We start from the raw sequence: 20,937 nt of genomic DNA on the forward strand, positions 1-20,937 counted from the left end.
TAAGAAAAATACCGTAGTCAGTGCTGGGTGTGTTGGTCCACCGTGGTGAGTTATCTGATATGTGGATGGTCAGGTATCTCCTCAAAGGCGTTGTAATTGTCTATTTTGCGTGCAGAATCGAAGATTGGTTTTAAAGTCCCTTCTAAAACTTCGCACCTTTACTTTTAAGCCGAAATTCATACATCACACCTTGAATAGCAGACAGCACGGTGGAGCAAGTTACCTGAATAAACGAAATAGATTCTGTTTTGATTGATGACGTTTTATTGTTGCACAAACTAATTGTTATGTTTTGTTTATTCAACAATTCTCCTGTGAGTTAAAAACTGGGGTAAATATGGTTATTTTTTATTTAAACAGCTTATGTGGGGCTTGACACAATATTAAATTTCCGTGACGTAGAAAAACTAGGTTAGTCATACCAGAACAAACGCTCTCCTCGCGCACAAAATGCGACGAAAAAGCTCGTAAACGTGGTCCTACCGTATATAAGAAAGTTAGTTCTCGTTAGATGCCGTAAAAATGGAAGCAAATGTTACCAGTCACAGCTTGCAGAAAGTTGCAAAGCATGCTTTTGTTAGCGGAAGAATACCTGGTCCATCGCAATGCAAAGTTTACAAACGTATTGGAAGCTGAAACTTTTGTTCCCAATGCAAAAATAGAAAAGCAAATTATAGAAATGTTCAATTTTAGCACTAAAGATGCAAATAATGTAGTTTTCAAAATGCTTACCAATCAGTAGACCACGTTAGTTTGGTATTTTTGATTTTATGTCTACTTGGTGTTCATAACGTTTTTCATCTCATAGGATTATTGCAATAGATGGCAGCAAGATTATTGCATTTGTTAGGCTTACCACTTAGAAACCAAAGCAAATAATGCATAGCCTACTTCAGATTATGACCAAATTTCAGCAAATTTTTAAGTAGAACTTTCCTTTCCTACCGAAAGAAATATTTTTATACAGTAAATGAAAGGTTGCAATTACCACGTTTAGGTAGCCTTTGATAATTAAATTAATTAAATGAGGATAAGTTTACTGAAAGAAAGTAACCTAAAGTTAATAATGATAAAAAGATAGTTATTACTATCTGAATTCTTAACAGCCTGTTTCACCTCAAACGGATCATCAGAAGGGTCTTATTCAAATAGAATCTATTTGAATAAGCCTTATAATAGTCTTATTCTTCATAGTCTTATTCAAATAGAATCTATTTGAATAAGACTTTTTTGCTTAGCATTGAGCACTTTTTGTAGTATTAATAATTTTCATTGTTTTAATGATAAAAAGACATGTCGTGGAATAAATGAAAATATTTTCTTAAATTTAGTCATCCAGATATCTTGATTTTGATAAAGTTTAGTGCTTAATTTTGCTATAGTGTTTCACAAAGAACAGGATGCAAGAAAAAAAGGTCAGTTTAGTTTATGTGTTTAAGCGCATTGAGAAATATTGCTTTGGTTATTTTCATTGCACCGTATGTACTGTATACCGGGCTGCTAGAATTAAGAAGCAACATAAAAACACAACAAACTATATAAACCTAAATAAAACGTTAACCCATCAGCAATGGTCAACTTAAGTGTAGCGCGAAAAAAAAAATTTCGCAAGAGATAAAAAACCCTTTTAGAGTACTCTTTTGTGCAATAAATGAATATAATAAAACACATTTAACTTGATTTATCTATATATCGGTAAAATGTAAAGTAAGAATAAATTTTGAACTACGTAACGTAATTCGCGGATAATGATAAACTTTTAAAGTAAAAATTACCTTTCTGGCCTTTATTGTGAAAAAGTGGCGGCCAGACGTAAATCATAACCGACAATTTTTATGCTTGACAAAAAATATGACGTGTATTGCGTTATTTCCTTGTGACAGCACAGCAAGCACAATGCCAGCTTCGACGCAGGTGTTGGCTAACTCATGGCTAACTGTGTAAGAAATGTTTTCATGAAATAAAATCTTATTTTTGTTAAATCAACCGCGTAAGCAAGATTACGCCTCGCTCGATCAACTAGCTTTTGTTCTCGAGAACAACATGGTTACAGCATCGTAGAGATAGCACACGATTTTTGCTGCTCCTTTTTTGCTGTTTTTATTTTTTTGTTTGTAGAGAAGATTCACGGTATGATTGCGGGTTTGACCTCGAAATGCATGGTGTCAAAGTTCTTGCAGCAAAGATGATGATAATAGTTTTTTTTTTTTTTTTTGTATCAGGATTCAATTCAACATACATCGAATGCGAGTAGGGCTTACTTTAAGGCCAAGTAGATGAGGTGGTGTTACATTTGTGACTGAGGGTTTGATTACTGTAACCGCCAGTAGCCACAATGCTGTTCCATAAATTTTTAACCAGATGCGATTGCCTAACTCAGGGGTGTGCAACCTTTGTTACAGGAGGGCCAGATATAAATAATTGGGTGAAACCGCGGGCCGCACGTTTATTTAACATATGATTTCTAGTAGTTGCAGGCACAAAAGAGTAGTTTTTCTTGTTATTCATGTTATTCTTATATTAGGGGTTATCTCCTTCCAGAAATAATAAGTTAGGACGCATAAATTTCTGAAGAAAACTGCTATTCAAATTTATTGTCACACTGTCTTTAAACGAGCTCAGTGAGAAGTTTGCAGCTGGCTTCTTTTCCTGACGACTTTTTCCAAATTTACTTTAATGGAAGTGATCGCAATTCGAAGTCCATTTTCCAAGTGTTGGTCTGTCAGAACCGATCAATAGGGAGATTTCATGACGCCCGTTTTAGAAAAAAATGTTCGCACAAATACGTTGAGCCAAAAAGTGCCATTTTTGAAGCCATGGATTTTTGAAATGTGGAAAGTCATCTTAGTTGAAATGTTTTCGGTAAAAATCGCCAAGATTCATTTTTAAATACTTTGCTTTCAAATCCTTTTTCTCTTGAAGATCAATCAGTTCAAGTTGGATATCAGCTGGTGGTTTGTCAATGTCCGTGTTGAATGGCGAAGAGAATATATCAAACAAATGTTCATGAGATTTGAAGTCCTTGAAACGAGCCAAAAATTCATACAACAATTTTTCAAATTTAGTTTTCTTCTCCGGAGGCATTCCATAGTCTCTCAAAGTTGGAAAGTGGAAAAGATGTCCTGTCTGTATGTGAGCTTTCCAAAGTCGTACTTTGTTCATAATGCCTTTTATATGACCAAAGTACCATACATTTTTAGAAATAATTGATTAAACTACCATTCAACGTTTTATAGGCAGAGAAAACTTTTTCTCGAACCGTAGAAAATTTCATGATCAGATCACCGCTTCAATGCGTGATGGAAAGCTACAGATAAATCTGCATCTGGCATTACAGAGTGCAAAAAACAGTGTTGCAGAACGCGTTTTCGAATATTAAATTCTCATCAGTGCAACTACGTTTATGTACGCAATAACAACGGTTAACTTTAAACTCAATACAATACATTACAAACATTATAAGGACATATTCTCAGTGTTCAATTGAATATTAATAAATCCGGAGACATCAGAATAGAAAATTAAATACAATGGATTGGCGGTGGCCGGTGGGAGACTTCTAAAATGGTTAACAGAAGGTGCGAAATCTACAATATTCCACTTCACAATGAATTGTTCAAACGTACCAGACTAAACTAAATTACCGTATAAACATGTTTTGCGGGCCGCACACAATTCAAAATTGGCACATCTTCGCGGGCCACATAATTTTTCTTCGCGGGCCACATAATTTTTCTTTGCGGGCCACATTTGGCCCGCGGGCCGCACGTTGCACACCCCTGGCCTAACTTGTTTACGCTCAATAACGTTGTAAATAATTTCAGTATGCTTGGAACTGGGCTAAATCGTTGGCTAAATACATAGAAACCATGGAAGGACAAAGGGTTATGAAAGAGTTTAAAGTTTTGCGTTTTACGACTAAACGTTGACTGAATTAGTTCTTGGTAGAAGACATTTTAATAAGCTGCGTTGTTAGCATTCTTATGGGCACCAAGTTATAATAATACAACAAACAATATGAATGCGTCAATCGTGAAGTTCCTCGGTCTTATTCTGTTAACTTGGCATACCGCACTTGCAGTTGTCTGTGAGGACCTTAGCTTTGCATTAAATCGCTTTGTTTCAAGTTCAAACAGCAGCGACAGGAATTGCTCTTTTGACGTGTAATTCTTATTTCCTCTTTTGCACAAAAAGTTTAATTTGGAAAATTCAACAACACAATACGAGTTACAAAAAAACATTTTTTGTGGTAAAATGATAGCCTATCTTATTTCACAATTTGGAGTTGAAAGCTTTTTCTACTTTTATCATCAACTCCTTTTTATCGCTAGATCTCAAAGTATTGCTTTCTTAAAAGACCTTATACCATCACACAATGGCATCAATTTTGTATTACAAAGCACAGCGTTGTACAAAATATCTTGGTTAACCGCGTATGGGGTTTACTATCGACAAAATCAATTTCTTTACGGTGAATAAAATTTTCTAGCAGTAAAGATTTAAAGCTGGTTTTGAAATTTGACATTTGTAAATTGATATGAACAAGCCAACCAAGGGTATAAATACAGCATTGGTGACAGATATAAGGCAGCCTTGTTGTCCAACTGATCCAAGGCAGTCAACAAAACGAAAATATACCTACATATTTTTGGCTCTTCATGTGATACTTGCCACAGAAGCTTCACTCACGTATAAAGCTGCACAATCTGCAAAATTGTTCATTGTTCAATCCCGTTGTAAATTTTAGATTAAAATCTAAAATTGTGAAAATCCGTTTTTTGAACTGGCTCTGTGATTGGCGTGTTGCAGCGTAACTGGTGATGGCGATTGGCGACGGGTGGCAACGTTCAAATTCAAAGCAAACCTGCACAAAACAGTATTTGACAAAACAATAAAAACAACTGCTATTGACAAAACAATAAGCAACCAAATTATCCAGAGAGTAAATGTTGGTCAATTTAGTTTATTCAATCGCACCTTCTATCAAAGACACAAATCAAATAATAAAGACGGCATCAAATTCTTGAAACAATGCATTGAGTATTAGCAGGTTAGATCTTGATACCATCAGGATGGTAGTTAAAGTCCATAATGAGGTCATCTAGTCAGCCACCATCCCAAAAAAAAACAAATCTAATTGCACACTTATGCAAACAGGTGTGCAGACAGTCATACTACCTCATTGATAGAAGAAGGATTAGCCAGTGACTCTGTGAATAAAAAGTGGATTAGAAAACAAGGGTGGCCGAAGTCTTGAAATGTTACCGAACAAACGGAAAAAAATAACGAAATAAATATCACGATAATGTAACAACAACGTAAAGTAACGGACATTAACGTAAACAAACACAGGATGATTTGTTTCTACAAATCAGATTCATTTTGCCCAAGACAAAAAGTAGGTTGTTGATGAGAAAATGAGAAATACAATTCTACGTTTTAGAAGTGCGATAAAGTCGTAAAAAGAACAATTTGTTAGTATGTACGACGTATCGATAAAACAATTGTTTTTTACATTTTGTTTAAAGCTTTGAGACGGAAAACCCTTTGTCTTGTGTGAAATGTCACCCTACAGTGTTGTACAGTACACATAAAAAGTAGATAGTTATTTGCCGAAGTTTGCCTAAAATCTGAGAAGAAAAAAATATTTTTTTGAAGTTGTTTTATCATCATACTGGTATTGGTGTATATCATCAAGCTTAACACAGAAAAACAGGCTGGCTTTGAATTATTTTCATATTTGTACATCGTCGCCGTCGTCGTATGAGCATCTGGGGCGGAGAGTCTATCTTTTTAATACCCCAGATTCACGATATTCCCGGACTACTACTGGAAGGCTGCTAAAGAGCAGCCAGTCTTTTGGTTTCATCATCCAAAACACACAGACCTTGCACTCCGTTTGGCGGGCTGAAGATGTTGCAGTCGTGCCGTTGATGGTGGGGTCTGCGTGTCTCAGTACCACATTCACAAGAGGAGAAAGAGACTATTCTCCATTGGTGCGTGGTTGAGCGGAAAAACCCGACGCCGCACGGTGACGGTTGAGGCGTTGTGTGCGGTTGGCATTCGCCAGTTTCGCAGGATTACCTACTTTCAATTTCTGGAACTTGTTCGATAAGTAACTTGTTGGAGTTTTCCTGTCATTGCAACAAACGTGTTGCTTAAAATATGCTTGGAATTACCTTTATACATTGCTTAGTATCGATATATTGATCGGCCCCAATTAATTATAGGATATTGAGGACGCGATTGAAATATTGAAAGCTATATTGACCGCAATGTGGATTGCAAATGCTACTTGATTTGATAAACGCAACTATATACTTTACTCAATTTTGTGCTGATATAGAGATACATGGCGTCCCTATTCGATTTGTAAACCGTCGTTATACCAAGATAACTATTTCAAGGGATCATTTTTTTTTATCTTTTGACCATATATGCGAGCGTTCATGAAAAGTAAAGTCAAATTGGATTTATGCAAAGCTTTATTTTATGCAACGTTTATGCAAAGGCAAATTACATGCATTGTTGCCAAATTGGTTGGCTACTTGCATTAAAATACTCAAAATTACTGTATATGCTAGAAAAAGAAACTAAAATATACCAGAAATCAAGTAATAATTTCCAAGTAAAAAAGCTAATGTCATTGATTAACTTATATAAAACATAATGTTAAACATTTGTACAGATTAAAAATATTGTCCATATCAAACTGTTGGATGAGGTAACTCTACTTTGGGCTAGAAAGGCACACAGGGACGTAAATTTGAGCCTTAAGCTCAACTGCTTTTTGAACTACTATACAATCAACATGACCTTAAGAAATACATTTCTCTGAAATTGAAGTCAACCAAAAAAACTGTCAAAGTTAAACCCAAAAAATTTAGATACCTTTTCTTGACCAGCATATCACAATTTACTTGTTGCAACCACTGGTTTATTCAAAATGCGCAAATAAACTAAAGTTGTCAATGTAATTGTTTTAGGATTTCAACTCTGTGGAAAGTGATCAGACGACACAGAGTGAAGAAGATGGCGGACGTGAACAGTGGGGAGGACAACTTGAGTTTCTACTTTCGTGCATTGGTTATTGTGTGGGGCTCGGAAATGTATGGAGGTTTCCATACTTAGCTTATGAGAACGGCGGAGGTATGTTTTTTGTGCAACTCAGATTGGCTTTAACTGTTTATAGTTCATATATTTTTGTAGACTGGCTCTTGTCTCACAACCCCAGAGCTGAAGTTTTCCTTTATGGTATTGTTAACAATGACAACGTCAAAACGATGACAAAAATGCTACTGTTGTAGATTGAATTGTTGCTGAAAGCAAAAAAAAAAACGATTAAAATTACTTGCCTTTTGCAAACTTACATCAGGCAGAAAAAGGCGCATAACCCTCTTATTGTAAACAGATTTAGGTTTAACAATTGGAAAACACAACACGTTCTAAAGAGATAACACAATAAAGCAATAAAGAATCACATAAAGAGAAGCGTCTGTCAACGAGCGGAGAAATCTAAGAATTAATATTACAATGAAGAAACAGCAGTAGCGTTGACGGGGAGTACAGGGGATATTACGGGCCCGTGAACTTGAAGAAACCACCTAATGGGCTATTCGTTGGACATGGTGCGATTTTCTTTGGGGCTCAAATTATCTATTCAACAGCCCTGAAAATCGTGTCTGTAAATTGGAATAAAAGTTTGGAGTAGGTCCAATTGTGCAAGGCAAAAGACAAAAAAGTCCATTTATCACACCGCCACGACACTACGAGTGAAGCAGTCTTTTTAACCAGTTCAGTGGCCGAGTGTTTAATCGATTTCCATTCTATAGTTCTGGCAGATCTGGATTCAATTTTAGGTCGGAGCAGAGCAAGAACTTAAAAAAGAGCACCGATTGTGTTCTTTCTAGTAAAACACAGTAAGAAAAAGTAAGGGAATACAGAAATGTGGTGGTGGCATTTAATTATAATACAGAGTTGAACATGAGCCCTATCGCTAAAAGACTTTAGCAGTTGTAGGGCGACAATAAATAAACCAAACCCCCAGCATCATCAGCAGTTTTTCATAGAGTTTAAATCGGGTTGATGTAAACGTTGGTAATGTTTTGCTCTGCTTGAACGTACTGATAAAACAGAAATGGAAATATCGTCTTGAAAGTTGCTCAGCAATCAACAAAAGAACACAATGTAACTAAATCTCTATTTGATCAAAGAATTGCAATAGTTACTTTGTTTTCTTTATCAAAATTTCTCCACTACTAAACCCAGGTTAGTATTTGTATGATTTTTTTTTAATTTTTTATCAAAAATAGTAAATATTTAAATGTTTTTTCAGGTGCATTCCTTATTCCCTATTTGATCATGCTTCTTTTGTGTGGCATTCCGCTTTTTAAAATGGAACTATCATTCGGACAATTCTCCGGCCTTGGTCCTATCTCTGCTTGGCGTTCGGTTCCTCTATTCAAAGGTTCGTGATTCTGTTCATAATATATCATGAGCATGTTCTTGCAACCCATGGGCAGTGACGTAACTAATAGATGGATCTTATGTTTTCATATGTGCAGTGAAACTTGAACTATGTAATAAACCAAGCCAAGTACGTTTTAATGCCCAGTTAAAGCAAACCGGTCCAAACTAGTTGGATGACCTCACTGAACTTGATGATACTTTTGCGTCAGGTGAGCAAGGCAGCTGAAACAGGTCCTGATCTCATGAGTTTCGTAGAAGTGCTGAGTTTTGAGTCGAAGCACAGTTTGAGTAATAGAGTACCGCATTTACATATTTTGTTTGCACATTTAACTTGATACAGACATGGTTCCCCTTTGGCTCTTGCCAGCCATACTCCTGTTAACTATAACGTATATTTATAGCCATCGCTTCATTTTATTTATTATAGTAATGTTCGTTTTGTTTATATTTTAGGTATCGGTTTTGGCATGGTCGTGGTTTCCTTCCTGGTTTGTATTTACTACAACGTCATCATTGCGTGGTCATTGTTTTATCTATTTGCGTCATTTCAATCCGTGCTCCCATGGACTCTGTGTGACCAATGGTGGAATAAGGAGTCATACTGCCCTCCAGTGAGTTAATTAGACGATCATGTTTTGGAACTTCAATCGTTGTAAACTAAATGCCACTAAAATGCTTTTTAAATTTGCCTTACAAACATTCTGAAAGAAGTATTGCAAAACTTTTGAATTGATGTGTATTGCAACATTGTAGCTCACTGGGTAACTACGAGAAATAGATTGATAAGTAATCGGATGCAAGTTTTTACAAGGAATCACCGCAATGCAAATAATACTGTTTTTGGTCAAGGTAAACACCAGTCTCCTGAACAGTTCTCTTTCCACAACAACACAAACACCTTTGACAGTAACGCCAGTTCCGACTAACTCTAGCAATGCAAGCAGGCCCGTAAGCACCTCAGAAGAATATTGGAAGTAAGAAGCTGTTTACATTTTTGTGCATATACAATGGCTTATACATACTGTAATATTTGGCTACATGCGTCAGTGTTTTAAGAGATGTAGAAGAATTCTTGTTTATTGCTTATCAATTTTTAGGTAGTCTAGGCTATTTTTTTATAAATTTCAATTTTTTTGAAAAGATGTAGGTAAATTGACTTTTCTTAAGTTTGCATAAAAGTTTACATTATAAAGATATTGTCACGCCAATCTCAAACATTCTTCTTGCATTACAATTGCGTGTGGCTTCATAACACTTAATGTTCATAATCTTGCTGGTTTTTGTTAGGCTACTGGTGAAGACAAATGTAGCCTATCTTTTTGTTTTTACCAAGGTACCGTGTCCTACGAGTAGATCAGAGCTCAGGAATTGGAGACCCTGGTGTGGTTCTGTGGGACCTGTGCCTTTGTCTTCTTTTAGCGTGGATAATTGTTTTTGGTTGCCTAATAAAAGGAGTCAAATCTACTGGAAAGGTAAAAACAGGCAGCAGACTAGTTGTACATTAGGCCTAATCCTTTCATATGCGTGAGCAACCGGTTAATTAAACACCCTGTTTGTGCACACGTTTTCACGAAAATAATAGGCTGCATGAAATGTAAAACGATTTTTGTTATTTCGAAGGGTTGTTAATTGTTCGAAGTTTTTCAAAGAGTGAAATTAGTTAAACTAGCTTAAACAAGTGTTTATTTGTGAACTGACAGCAAGAACAACGCCCTTTACAAAAATTTAAAAAAAATCCACACAAATGGCCTTATATACTATAGCCATGCACTCAATAAGGTCCTCATGCATTGAAACCGTTTTAGGTCGTCTACTTCACTGCAACATTTCCCTATCTCATTCTGGTCATTCTACTCATCCGTGGCTGCACTTTGACTGGTGCTGGAGAAGGTATACGCTTCTACATCACACCAGAATGGGAGAAGTTACAAGACTCAAAAGTAAGAAAGCACAGTTGTGACAACTGCATCCAGTAACATTGACAGGGGTTGCTTTTAGACCAGAGCCCGGGATGACATTAGGGGCTCGAAACCTCATTAGTGCATTTTTCGCCGTGTCTTAGTTTAGAGGCCCAGGAATGTCCTTGGTACCGGTCCCAAATTAGCTTCTCAACGGCCCTGATTGCATCACTCAGCGGCGATAACGTTTTCGATTTAGGTTGTTTTTATTTCTGCCCAACACAGCGAAAACTAAGGCAAGTTAAACATTGTAGAATTTCCAAAAAAGGTAGAAACGACAAAGCGCAAACGTTATGAATAATTAAAACTTGCAACGGTCGCAACACCTTGAGAACAATTTTCATATTTATAAAAAAAAGATAAAAAAATGTTTAGCGAAGTTATTTTCTTGAGATGGTCAGTAATACACATTAAGCTTGTAAGAGCTGTAAATCATTTAAAAAATATGAATGATTCCAACTGTCTGCAACTTTTGCTGGACATTACTTTTGTGTTTGAAAGTTAGTTTATTGGAGACATTTTTGTTCTCTTTCTTTCTTCTTGAATAGACAAAATAGTTAAAAAAGCATAAATGATGCGACCTTACATCAGTTTTACGTTGTCTGCAGGTGTGGAGTGCCGCTGCCACCCAGATCTTTTACTCACTTGGAGTATCGTTTGGCGGACTGCTAACATTTGCTTCGTATAACAAATTCAATAACAACATACTCAGGTGAGTGTTAAGCTTCCAGTATTTTTATTACACTTGTCTAAACAATGCACCGACCACTCAATGGTATCTGTGAACACAACTTTTCTCACGTCGAATTAAAGTGTACAATGACACATACGTCCTACACAGCAGCAGCAAAACAACAACAAGAAACAAACATGATGTCTTTTTCAGACTGTTGTGGTTGAGGTTTCACATACATTAAAGTCCGATCTATTATGTAACAGGAAAAAGTGATGTCATAGGTCATTTGATGGCAGTTATTTCAAACGACTTTTATCCACAGACCATACAGAGCTTTCGGATACAAAGCATTAGCATTGAGATAAAACGAACTTGATAAAAAAAGCTTTGACATAGAACTAAAATCTTCACAAAAAACTAAATTAGAACCAAAACTGGATAATTTGGTCAATTGTCATCTTCGATCAATTGTCGCGTCATGTTATTTTGGCGTGTTTGAATTTAGTGGTAAACTTTTTCTAGAAGTTTGAAAACTTTTTATATTTTATTTGCAGGGATACATTGATAGTATCAATTGGAAATTGTGCTACGAGTATTTTTGCAGGTTTTGTCATTTTTTCAGTCATTGGCCACATGGCGTTTAAGTCTGGACTAAAGGTTGACCAAGTCATAGATCAAGGTATGATAACTCACAGTGCAATGCAAGAGCAGCCTACATTATTTAAAACTTCTTCAGTCGTTGCGGCTGTTCAAGTGTTTATATAAACACTACCACATGTAAACAACTGTACTTTCACATTAAATATGTAAATCGGCGCTTTCAACTGCGATCAACACTGTGAGACCTTTCACTTCAATCAAAGCTTGAAAATTTGTCGACATCGCATATACAGTATGACGTACATGTAGTTTTACCTTCACAAGTCATTTTGCAGTATATTTGCAATAGAACACTAACAGAAGGATGACTTCGAGTTGCTTCGGTAACTTAATTGGTCAAACCTTTGACTGCAGATATTACCAAGCGAACGAAAGGCCGCATAACAAAATCCAGAACTTTTCTCATGCAGCGGCACTGTATTGCAGGTCCTGGGTTAGCTTTTATCGCCTACCCCCAAGCCGTGGCTCTCCTCCCCGTCCCTCAACTATGGTCAATTTTGTTTTTCTTTATGCTTCTTACTCTGGGACTTGACAGCCAGGTAAACTTTTGTAACAAATTGAGATACCGTTGACAGTACAAATGCAGCAAATCAACTACACTCCATACCTACAACATGCGTAGCCATGTCTTCCATTGGATCTGTCTAATTGCAACTGATTCACTAGGAATACCAGACAAAGAAATTGGTTTGAATTGATTGCTGCAAAAAAATAATTGTACAAGATCTGTTGACACGTCTTGTTGATACACAAGAGGGACACTTTCACGCAACTTCTGCTGCTACTATAGCTAAAAAGAGTCAACGAAAACTTGGCAATGTATAAGAAACTAATATGAAATTTACCTTTTCTTCATAGGCCATCACAGTAGTTTCGGTATTTCGTGTCAAATAATACTTGCCGAATGCCGGCGCTGCAATCATTTTGATTGTAGTTTGACTCCTGCTTGACATAATCAGGTATTCTAAATGCGGTTAAAATGTGAAGAGAAGTCGACAGACTCCGGAAATACCAACTAAATTTTGCTACGCTTTACTGAAAACAAAAAGCTATTGCAAAAACCTAAGCAAGTTTTTATGAGTGGACAGACATTCTATCGTTCACTGCTTGCAGAACAGGACCACGCACTCCAAGGCTCGACAATTGAGAAATTGCATTGAATTCGCAAATCTTTAAATTAACTTCTTATAATCGTTTTTTTAGCAATGGCATTCATTACATCAACTTGATTCCTCACCTCTCATAAATCTTGAAAATTACGCCTCACATCTTGTTAGCGCAACGATTTGGTAAAAATAAAGAAGTGAAGACAGTTTGCCAACATATCGATGGGTCATCGATCATTGGTGACGTCACGAATGTGGCTTGACGGTCTGGAAAGGTTTAAATTACTGCACCTTGCAGAAAACATGGAATACTGTGTGCCACGTTTTCGAGAATACAAAAAAGAGATTTCATCCCGAAAGACTATGAGGTCCCGGCTTGTTACTTTTAATTGCTTCAAAACTTTACAAAAATCTAAAGTTCAGAAAAAAAAAAGATTATGCTGTGAAAATAGAGGAAGGTTGTGAAAAGCGTTCTTGACCGTTTTGTTCAGTTTGAAACACTGAAAATAACGTTTGAAAGACTGAAAATAACGTTTTCAACTTGTCTGGGAAGTAATGACGAGCGCAAAAAAACTGGAAGGAGCTACTAAGTGAAATAGCACAGTTTCGTGTTGTTGTTGTTCGATCTAAATAAATCTAACTAACAAGAAAAATGTTCATAACTTCCGGTTGCTCCTAAGCATACATGAAAGTTTCGTGAATCATCAGACAAATATAATTTGTATTGTCATTTTTGTGTTTAGTTTGCCATGTTGGAAACTGTCGTAACTGGTTTCATCGATGAATTTCCGCGTCAGTTGCGAGATAAAAAGATGAAGTTCACTTTGGGTGTTGCTATAATCGCATTTTTGCTTGGGATTTTGCACGTCACTGAGGTAAGCATTTCACATTTCAGCACCACTGCATAATCCTTTTTTTTGCAAGTTTTTAAAACTTTTTTCGCTCTGCAATACTGCTGGTCAAAACGTTTTTTCACCTTCACATTTCCTTTGTTGATGATTAATATCCTTAGTTTTGACTTTCCTATTGTCGCCAGTAGTTTAAATTTAATTTGGCTGGGTTTCTTTGCAAGATAAGTCACAGTATTGAAGCGAATCAAATAAAGCCTAAATGAAAAAATAAATAAATCCTCAATAGAAAAGACTGGTTGAGAATCGATTACATCGCAGACAAAGCCCTATAAAATTACAACAATTAATTGTTTGCTGATATCGATCATATTTAAAGTTGTCTAATGACGTACGATCGTTTAGAAAAAACTGCCTTTGTCAACATCAAATCTTCTACTTAGTCTACTAATAAGTGTTCTATTATTGTTAGTTAGTTATATATTTACTTTTAGGGTGGAATTTACTGGTTCAACTTATATGACTCGTATTCTGCCTATTATGGATTGTTGGCTCTTTCGCTTATGATGTGCCTTGGAGTTAATTGGGGATACGGTATGTTCATTCAATAGTGTTTATGAATAGACTGCAACTAAAAATTTCCTCCCTATCACAGCACTTGGTGCATCAGCTTAGTAACAACCTTTCTGGAGTTTATCCCCAATTTGTCTTCGAAATTTTGGTTTGCACAAAGTAATAAATAACCTTCTGTGTCCACTGGTTTTGCTTTTATCATGCTTTAATAGCTGTATTGCACTAAGTAAAGATGAACTATTTCTAATATAAATCATGTAAATAAGCCTACTTGGCAACACCATTACATGCCTTGTGTTATGATTATTTACCTTTAATCTATTGTGTTTATCTAAAAATGTAGTACTGGAAAAATATTTCTTGGAAGCTCCAAAATTAGACCACTTCTGAATGATCAGTTTTGAGTTTTTATAGCAATACAGATTGAGTAAAAAAACAAAAATGAGAGATGTATTTTATCACAATGTATCACCTATGTCCAAGGCCGTGGAGAGGATATGTTAGAACTGGTACCAATGAGATATTCGGCTCCAAACTTTTAAGAAAATCGCATTATATCCAAAAAATACGAGTTGCTTTGTTTCAAGCTCCTCGGCTTTTGTGAAAGGTTAGGCCCCCTAAATCATGCAGGCCCAGGTCGCACCCTCTAAACTTCCCTGTCAATGCTACAGCATATGTTCTTGTCTGTTGTGGTGTTATGCGCTATCGAAACAAATTCATTGATTCATTTGAATGTAAATAAAGTAGCCTAGGTAACTGTAGGTTGTTGACGCTACAAATTGTTCAATGAAGAAAACAACAACAATGTCAATCAATAAAAAACTCACACAGGTCTACCAACACAAACGATTGTAAGCTCAACTTGTGTGTTGAGGTGATTTGCAGTAGTCCACTTAAAAACATTTTGCTTGTAATAAATATACTTTCAGTTTAACAACGTTATTTTTAACCACAGTCTTTTTATTTTCAAGGTTTCTTTTTCACATACCGCTGGCGATTCATGTCCGACATTAAGTTGATGCTTGGTTCCTCTCCGAGCTGGTATTTCAAGGGCGCATGGATGTTTGTGACCCCGGGAATGCTGATTGTAAGTTTTCGCTTGAATTTTTTATCCCCATGCCAATCCGTTTGGATAAGACTTAGGCTACATACAAAATGCGACCATGAGTAACCAAACTAAGTCGTGCTCGTTGTGCAGTTTTTGATCGTGTACTCAGCGATTGGATCCTCTCGATTAACATACGGAGATTACGTTTATCCCAAGTGGGCGGATGACTTGGGCATTTGTATGAGCGTTTCCTGTGCCGCCGTGGTTCCACTATATGCCATTGTTCGGACCATTATTGCTCTTGTGAGAGGCGAACCACTTTCGAAGGTAACTAAAATATTAATAAAGTTGAAATTATTGGTTAAATTTTTGACATTAAAGACTGAGCAGTGGACTAGTGGTACATTTGCTTTAGTTTTTGTTTTTTTGTGATTATTTTATTCTTTTATTATATTACCTCTATGTTTACGGTTTCCGACTATTGACTTTAACAATTTAGAATTAAATCGCGTTCGCTTTTAACAACTTTTGCTACAAAAAAATAACAAGTTATATTTTTTTCAGCTTATAAAACCAGACAGCAAATGGAAGCCGTCTGACAGTTCAATTGAATACGACTCCACTGATGGTGCAAAAACCCAAAGTGTGTTTTCAGTCCATGACAAATACGTTTCAGACATTATTCCAGATCCTTTCCCAGTCAGCTACACTCATAATAGCGACCTGTAATACGGCGGTTGACTTCTGAATCGTTTGGACGGTTTGGTAGAAAGTGGGGTAGAAATTGCTTGATGAGGCAATCTTGTATGTGTATTGCATCAATACAACACGTATTGCTTCAATTTGTATTGCATCAATACAAAGGTCAGAGCGTAGTATGACATGTTGGGGAATTTTATCGTGTTGCAAGCAATTTGTTACTTTGTGGTTTCGGCGTGTCATTTGATTGCATAATACTGAATCGTTTCCTTTGTTTTGCAATATGTCAGGACGTTATTCGACTTGAAAATTATTCCGATACCATCTGTCTTGCGACAATTTAAATTTCAAATATCTGAGTGGTCAAAACAAAAAGTGCAAAAGCAGTTGATCGAAAAAGCGTCTAATGAGTTAATCTGAAAAGCAACTATGATTTCACTCACTAAATATTACTATTTGCACCATGTTTTTTCTTTTTGCAGGGAAACTTATGCCATTTGCGGCTTTTTTGCAAAAATTAGTTTACCCTGCTTGTACAGGGGTTAATTTTGCAAAATCAGAAAAAGTTTTGTTATCGAGTATTCCGATTTGTTTATTCTGAACAACATTGACAATTTCATTGAAACTTTGCAAATACACTTTAGATTATTTGGTCGTTGGTAAAATTGCTAGCTTAATGGTAGCTTGTAATATAGCATGAGTTGCCAAAACGTTTTTCCAGTCTCCTTTTGTTTTACAAAATCGCTTTTATTGACCCAAGCAACCTTTAAATTGCAGTCAGATGAACAATGTTCTCTGCGCAGAACCACAGTTAGCCTTTTCGATGAAATTTTGAAATACATCACAACAAGTAAACAAAACAAAAGTGATCCCACGCCTGCTATGATGACAGTCACACTGCTTAGTAATTGAGACCATAATGCTACGCTGACTACATAGCCATCTATAGGCTATACCAGTGGTTCCCAACCTTTTTGTTGTCACGGACCCCTTTAGACAATTTATTAATTCTGCGGACCCCTATCTAAATTTTGCCTGAAACTCAATTAACATACTATTGACTATTGTAATAATTATGCAACTCAACTACTGTACTGTGTCATATTGCATTGCCGCTATGACTCCTGCGGCAAATATCAGGTTAAACAGTTGCTCAAATAAGAAAATAAATGAATTGTTCAAGAAATGTCAGCAGTATTTGAATATTAAGGTGACCCAAAACGCCATGCCGAAACTTTTTCAACGTAAGCAGATTTAATGAGGGCTGTTGTTGCCTTTCCTGAACTAAACGACTGAACTGTGGTCGAGTTTTTGACAATGCAACACGCATGTCATCTTCAACGTCCAGGCGATTTCGATGTTTAGTTTTTATTGTAACAAGAGCTGAGAATCCAGCCTCGCAAAGGTAAGCGGTTATGAATGATAACAAAACAATAATCGCTTGCTTTGCCAAGAATGGGTAGGTTTGCAGTTGTGAGCACCAAAATTCTTCCACAGTTTTTGAATGAAATTCAATGCGTAAATAACTCTTTTGATCTCAAATCAATTAGGTCATCTTTACTGAGATCGTCATTGCTAATGTTGTTCAAGTCAAAAAGAAAAGGATTTCGAATCCACGTTTCAACTTTGTTCGGCAGGTGTTCTAAATTAACATTAGAAAGGCCGAGGTGTCGAAATCGACACTTTTAGAAATTTAGTTCACTATTTTGGGCCTTAATTGTCGTCGCAACGTTTTCAAACTTTCAATAGCTTCCCAATTATACTTACTCTTTATAGTTTAGTATTATTTTTCTAAAAAATCTTTTTATGTTATCTACAATGTGCGGATATACCTCCAACGGCCGAGGTGTCGAAATCGACACTTCATACAAATTTAATAAGATTTATAAAGTATAAAAGATTTTCTGTTTGAAAAAAACTAATTCAATAGTTTTCCCAATTACTTATAGCGTTTCTCATGGTAATTATCCAACGCTCGGCTTGATGTGTGTTATCGCTCGGCTTGATTTTAGGTCATCCTACTGAGTTTTACAAATACCTTACACAAATCTATCAGCGATTTGCAACAGATAAGTTTATTCATATTCGAGAGTCACTGGAAGGAATTGTTGCAAATTACATCAACAATTACACTCCGGATTGGAGCCTGCCAATCGATGAACAGCTATTTCCAATGAAAAACAGATGTCTTTTTATCGTGTTCATGCCAAACAAACCAGACAAGTTTGGCATGAAATTCTGTGTATTAGCCGAGGTTCATTCAAAATACGTATGCAATACCGTATCGTACTTATCGTACCTCGGAACTATTGAAAGAAAGCAACGAAATGGAAGGCTTCTCCCCGAGGATGTAGTGATCAGGATCACCATCAATTTACACAGACAAAGCGGGTACAACGTCACAACAGTTAACTTCTTTACTAGGGTGAATCTTGCTTGTTTACTACAGGAAAGAAATATAACCATTGTTGGAACTGTTCGAGCTAACAGTAGGCTAAAGGACTGACAAAGGAGATGACCAATGGTGGAGGAGAAAGATTTTCCAGTAAATTCTTCTACAATTCAACGAACAGCTGCATGCTTGCAAACTATCAGTGCAAACAAAAATGCAAGTGTCCTTCCACTATGCATGACAGCCCCAGTATTGATACAACAGAGAAAAAGAAACCTTTTGCGATCTATTTTTAGGCTATAGCGAGAACAAAGTACCAGTTGATGTGTTTGACCAAATGGCAAGAGAATGCACCACACATGCAGCAAGCAAAAGATGGCCTCTTGCTGTTTGGACAAATGTGCTAGATATTGCAGCTTTGAACTCTTGGATTAATTTTAGAAAACGTTCCGGCAGCAACATCATCCGACGTGATTTTATCCTCCAGATTGAGAGCTTGAGAACAACTCATGTGCTGAAACGAAAGCCGACACTGCAGAGAGAAGAAGAGCAGGGACGACCATCTAGAAAACGCAGAAAATGTGCTGGATATTATTGCAAAAACAATACAGTTACCATTTGCGGCCACTGTCGAAAAATGGGAAGTGTGACAATGGTGACTGGAGAGTCACAGAGTGCAAAGGCTGCACTGCGTGAAGTGTTTGTTTGATTTTTTTCTCCTGAATAAGAAAACTTTGTCCTATTTTTATGATAATTATGTCTTCGCTCTGTTGAATTTTTAGATCATCGTACAGAGTCAAGATACAGATACAGTCAAGCTTCGAACTGATCAAAACCTGGTAGCATACGTCATAATTTTCGTCTAAAACCAAAAAATAAACAGCGCAAATAGGTGACAAAAGTAATACTGTAAGTGCTTCAGATAATTTATCACTGTAAAATAAAACGAACTCTTACTGTCAATTTTGCGCAAAAATAAAGTTTTTGTGAAAAGTGTCGATTTCGACACCAGCGGCCGTTGGAGGTATACTTTTTTTTCGGCCGTTCTAATGGTAAAATAACGTTGAAATGAGATTTGCAGGGTTTCAAGTGTGCGCAAAATTTTTCTCTCATAGAGATCAAAAGAGTAGGTACATTCTCTTTGAGTTTCATCCATCAAGATAAGATCTTCTAACATTGCAAAGTTAGCGTAATTACCTGCTTCCAATCTGTGTTTTCAAACCAGCAACTTGGCTAAAAACGCTTTCAGTTTTTCAGCTGCATCAATTATTGTCACACCTGGTCCTTGAATGCCACGATTAACATTGTTAATATGACCAAAAATATCGGCTAAGTAGGCCATGCCATATAGAAAACTTTTATTCTCAAACAATTTTGAGAGGGGACTTCCTTTTGCTTTCAAAAGAGTTGACATATACTTCATTTTTTAGCTGCTGCAGTCGTTTTAAAACTTCTTTAATGATATAAAAGTACTTCGTAATTTGACCCTACTTCTTGACAGAGCGCTTTAAAAGTAAGGTGGTTTACAATTCTGGTTTTGATGAAATTAACGACTTTCACGCAATTCGTCAGAATTTCTTTGAGACTTGCTGGTAAAGTTTTTGCTGCTAAGGCGTACCTGTGCAAGAAGCAATGGGTAAAAACCACGCGAGGAGCTTCGTTTTTTACTAAAGCAGCAAATCCGGATTTGTTCCCGAGCATAGCTGGTGCTCCATTCGTGCATATGGAACAAAATTCATCAATGTAATCACGGACCCCCAAATGCTTTCTCACGGACCCCCAAGGGGTTCGCGAACCCCAGGTTGGGAACCACTGGGCTATTCAGTACACAGGCCGATTTATTTAGACACAACGTGCGATCTGGAGGCCTTATTGAAGACCGATGTAATTTCGATTTTGAACTTTTAAGCTAAGTTTATTTTATATTCCTTTGATATAATAGTTTTGAGAATTCAAATTGCCAAAGTGTGATCACTGAATCTCAAATCACTGTAAGACTCTTAATTTTACGTTAAAAAAGTGACAATTTTTTCCAATTACCAGTGTTGCCAGACGTTTCTTGGATATCCAGCACTATGCCAAGATCTAGTATGTTATTTGAACGATAACAGTGGCTCAAAAGTAACTTAAAATCACACAGAAGATAATAGGAGCCTTGGTTATGAGCCGGAAAACTTAAGAACAAATCAAAAATCTTAACAAAATGATTGTAGAAACTACATCCACACAAGACACCAGTAAAACTTCTCTGTGATTACTGCTGTGATTGATTGATTGAATCTTTATTCTCGGACTGGGAAAGCTTTTTGTAAAGCTTAATCCTGGCAGTTTCGCATACTTGTAGAGGCTTTGAATCACTGACACAGGCCCGGTCACCGAGATTGACAGAGTAAAGTTTCCGATTGTTGAAGTCTTGTTGCCAGGGAATTATTCCATCCGTTAGATTCCCCTGAATGGAGAGCAGTCCTTAACGTGCTTTGCTCAAGCGCACACCCTGGTTCGACTCAC

General features: G+C 36.6%; 1 protein-coding gene across 1 annotated transcript; it reads left to right on the plus strand.

The window, feature by feature from the left end:
• Window positions 1-1,296: 1,296 nt before the first annotated feature.
• On the plus strand, window positions 1,297-17,232 carry LOC145777650 (sodium-dependent proline transporter-like). Its single transcript, XM_082589080.1, has 15 exons — window positions 1,297-1,415; window positions 6,987-7,149; window positions 8,336-8,467; window positions 8,923-9,080; window positions 9,319-9,443; window positions 9,803-9,941; window positions 10,275-10,409; window positions 11,036-11,139; window positions 11,658-11,782; window positions 12,190-12,302; window positions 13,613-13,744; window positions 14,212-14,311; window positions 15,262-15,377; window positions 15,489-15,665; window positions 15,903-17,232. Exons 1-15 carry the CDS (start codon window positions 1,401-1,403, stop codon window positions 16,065-16,067), a joined length of 1,899 nt encoding a protein of 632 aa, XP_082445206.1. The 5' UTR covers window positions 1,297-1,400; the 3' UTR covers window positions 16,068-17,232.
• The last annotated feature ends 3,705 nt before the right edge of the window (window positions 17,233-20,937 follow it).

This window comes from Aplidium turbinatum, chromosome 9 (genome assembly GCF_918807975.1).
Source record: "Aplidium turbinatum chromosome 9, kaAplTurb1.1, whole genome shotgun sequence".
Lineage (NCBI taxonomy): Eukaryota > Metazoa > Chordata > Ascidiacea > Aplousobranchia > Polyclinidae > Aplidium > Aplidium turbinatum.